This window comes from Miscanthus floridulus, chromosome 9 (assembly GCF_019320115.1).
Source record: "Miscanthus floridulus cultivar M001 chromosome 9, ASM1932011v1, whole genome shotgun sequence".
Lineage (NCBI taxonomy): Eukaryota > Viridiplantae > Streptophyta > Magnoliopsida > Poales > Poaceae > Miscanthus > Miscanthus floridulus.
In genome coordinates, this window is record NC_089588.1 from 137,081,030 (window position 1) to 137,084,116 (window position 3,087).

At 46.2% G+C, this 3,087-nt stretch overlaps 1 protein-coding gene across 1 annotated transcript; it reads left to right on the top strand.

Moving 5' to 3' along the window:
- Positions 1–210: 210 nt before the first annotated feature.
- Positions 211–2,825, top strand: LOC136483051 (cytochrome P450 716A1-like). The gene is made up of 4 exons (XM_066480168.1): positions 211–1,060; positions 1,491–1,932; positions 2,040–2,227; positions 2,322–2,825. The coding sequence occupies exons 1-4, from the start codon at positions 377–379 to the stop codon at positions 2,643–2,645; spliced, it is 1,638 nt and encodes a 545-aa protein (XP_066336265.1). The 5' UTR covers positions 211–376; the 3' UTR covers positions 2,646–2,825.
- Positions 2,826–3,087: the final 262 nt, after the last annotated feature.

The window sequence follows — 3,087 nt, forward strand, 5'->3', positions numbered from 1 at the left end:
CACTCTTCTGTGAACCGAGTTCACGGCACGTCTTCACCAGCATTTTCAGACGATGAACCATCCTGTTCTTTTCTTTTGTACATACGTACGTTTCTTGCCACACATTCTTGTGGTCACAACGTGTCACTGCATCCATTTTGGATAATAAAAGTAGAGAAGAACAAACCACCACACACGTAGACATGGCAATTTTGTTAGTTGCACACCCTGAAACACAGATTCTTATCAACATATATACCCTTTTAGTAGTACGGAGAACTGAAAATTGCAGTCTCCGTCCAAGTCATAATCACATGTTTTTCATGTGCTCAAGTTAAACACAGTAGCAAAACTCATCGACCTCGTGCATATGGGGCATGGTCTATTTCAATAGTACATGCTTTTCCTACTCATTTGGGATGACATGAATGTCAAAACTAAATGTGGAAAACAAGATACATATGGATTAATCTCCACTTTACACAGCACTATATATCTACACAAGCAGACTTTTAAGTATCCAACGCCGCTAACCAACCCCCAAGTTTCATCGTGCTCCCTGCAACCCTCTCCCAGCATACTTCCAATGGCTTTCATCGTGCTCCTTGCAGCTGCAGCAGCGATAGCCTTTCTCCTCCACTTCGTCACCAAAAACCACAGGTCTTGCTCAACCTACAATCTCCCTCCCGGCAACCTCGGCATCCCGGTCATCGGCCAGACCTTCTCCCTCCTCCACGCTCTACGCACCAACACAGACGACCAGTGGTTCCGGACGCGGATAAAGAGATATGGTCCGGTGTCCAAGATGTCCGTGCTGGGCTCGCCGACAGTGCTGCTCGCTGGGACGGCGGCCAACCATTTCATATTCACCAACGAGGGCCTCATCCTCACGCAGACGCGTGCGCTTCGCTCCCTCCTCCGGCGCTCCATTCTGACGCTCACCGGCGACGAGCTGAAGCAGGTGCGTAGTGCACTGCAGGGGTACCTGAGGCCTGAGATGGTCAGAAGGTACGTGGGGAAGATGGACGGCGAGGTCAGAAGGCAGCTGAAGCTCAACTGGGTTGGTCGCAACACTGTCAACGTAAGGACAAAATGATTGACACTTGGATATTTTTTTCATTTGTATAGTGAATTCTGTTTACAGTGCAAGATATATACTCCCTCGCGCGTGGTCCCTCCAATTATAAATTATGTGTTTCTATTTAATTTTGTTCTATGTCAAACATTCTGAGCTTTGACGACCAACAATAATTAAAATTCTAAATAGATATACAACTTACGGTTGATGCTACTATATTCATCATGGAAAAGTAATTAGTTTTCATAGTACATAATTGTCTCCATCAAGTTCTATATTTTTGTAGACATTGTTAGTCAAAGATTAACCTTGTAGACGGTATTGGTACCATATATAGCCCACTCACAACAACTAAATTCGCTACTTATAAGGCTTATTACAAAAACAACTATAAGGTTAAGACGTAAAATGTGTGTTTTTGATGACCTTGTAGGTCCTGCCGCTGGCAAGGAGTCTTACGCTTGGGGTCATCTGCTCTGTTGTCTTTGGCGAAGAAGCATCCGCCATAGTAGATGCCCTTGCTACCGACTTCCAGTTGCTAGGTGATGCAATCTTGTCATTTCCAGTGAACATACCCTTCACCAGATTCGGCAAAGGCATGAGGTCCAGTGCTAATATTAGGGAAACCATCGTAATGTTTGCCAAGAAGAGGGAGGAGTCATTGTTGGACGAACGATGCACTATTTCCACCACTGACTTTGTCACCTACATGCTCGTTCTGCGCTCCAAGGGTGCGCATTCCCTCACCCTAGAAGACATTGTTGACAACGTGATGGGCATTATCATCGGCGCACACGGTACCACCTCAGCTCTAATCACCTTCATGATGCGCCACCTCGCAAATGAGCCAGACGTCCTTGCTAAAATCACTGAAGGTATGTGTTAGACTGTTAGTGTGGACCAGTGCCTACACTTTTGAATCTACATGGTCTCACCTTTCATTCAAAGTGATCATATTTTAACATCATATACGTGATAGCAGAGCAAGATGAGATCGCAAATAAAAAAGCAACAGATGGTGCTCTAACTTGGGAAGATGTTTCAAGGATGAAGTACACATGGAGGGTGGCATTCGAGACACTGCGGACAGTGCCTCCAGTATTTGGGAGCTTCCGAACGGCTACCAAGGACATTGAATATCAGGGCTATCACATCCCCAAAGGCTGGAAAGTAGGCATCTTTTTGTGCACGTATTTTCACCAACTCGCTTATTTTTCATTGTCAGAATAATTAATCAAGAGGCTTTTGTTTCACATCATGGCAGGTCTTCGCAGCCCAAAGCATTACACATATGGATTCCAGGTTCTTCACTGAACCCACCAAGTTTGACCCATCTCGCTTTGAGAAGCGCTCATCAATCCCACCATACAGCTTCTTGCCGTTTGGGGGAGGGCCAAGAATGTGCCCTGGAACTGAGTTTTCTAGGGTAGAAACAATGGTGGCCATGCACTATCTAGTGACACAGTTCAGGTGGAAGTTGTGCTTCAAAGATGAAGCCTACAAGAAGGATCCGAAGCCTACGCCTGTTTTTGGATGTCCAGTGGAATTGGAGTTAAGAGAACCCCCTACAATGACTCATGATGCTTGAAATAATGCTTTATACGCCCATTCATGGTAATATATATGTACAGCCATGTTTGGCTGTGGTCAAACCATTGTCCACCAAAACTAGGCCTAATAAGAGTGCAAGGATATGTTTTGTGGGTGCTTAGTTTTCATCTGCAGATGTATATACACCGAAGGAGTAGATATAGGTGTCACTGTTAACTCTTTTGGATCGACTAGGAGTAGATCAGTGAGTATTTTGACTTCCATTCGGTATGAAAGAACTAGAACACATGGATCCAGAGAGAGTGAGAGAGGAGAAAGGGAGAGGTACAGACCGTCGGGCTTGGTGGACGAGCTCGAGGAGTCCATGGCGTCGGTGTCAGTGGCGGTGTGGCAGTGACGGTGTAGAGGTGGTGGAGTCCCGGTGGGGTGGAGCTACGGCGGTCCGGTGGTGCTTCCCGCCGCTGGCAGTGCCACCCTCT

What these genes read in the sequence shown, in the direction of transcription:
- LOC136483051 (XM_066480168.1), top strand. Translation starts at nt 377, where the DNA reads ATGCTTTTCCTACTCATTTGGGATGACATGAATGTCAAAACTAAATGT. An exon ending in CCTTGCTAAAATCACTGAAG is followed by an intron (nt 1,933 to 2,039) that starts GTATGTGTTAGA and finishes ACGTGATAGCAG; the next exon opens with AGCAAGATGAGATCGCAAAT. An exon ending in ACATCCCCAAAGGCTGGAAA is followed by an intron (nt 2,228 to 2,321) that starts GTAGGCATCTTT and finishes ACATCATGGCAG; the next exon opens with GTCTTCGCAGCCCAAAGCAT.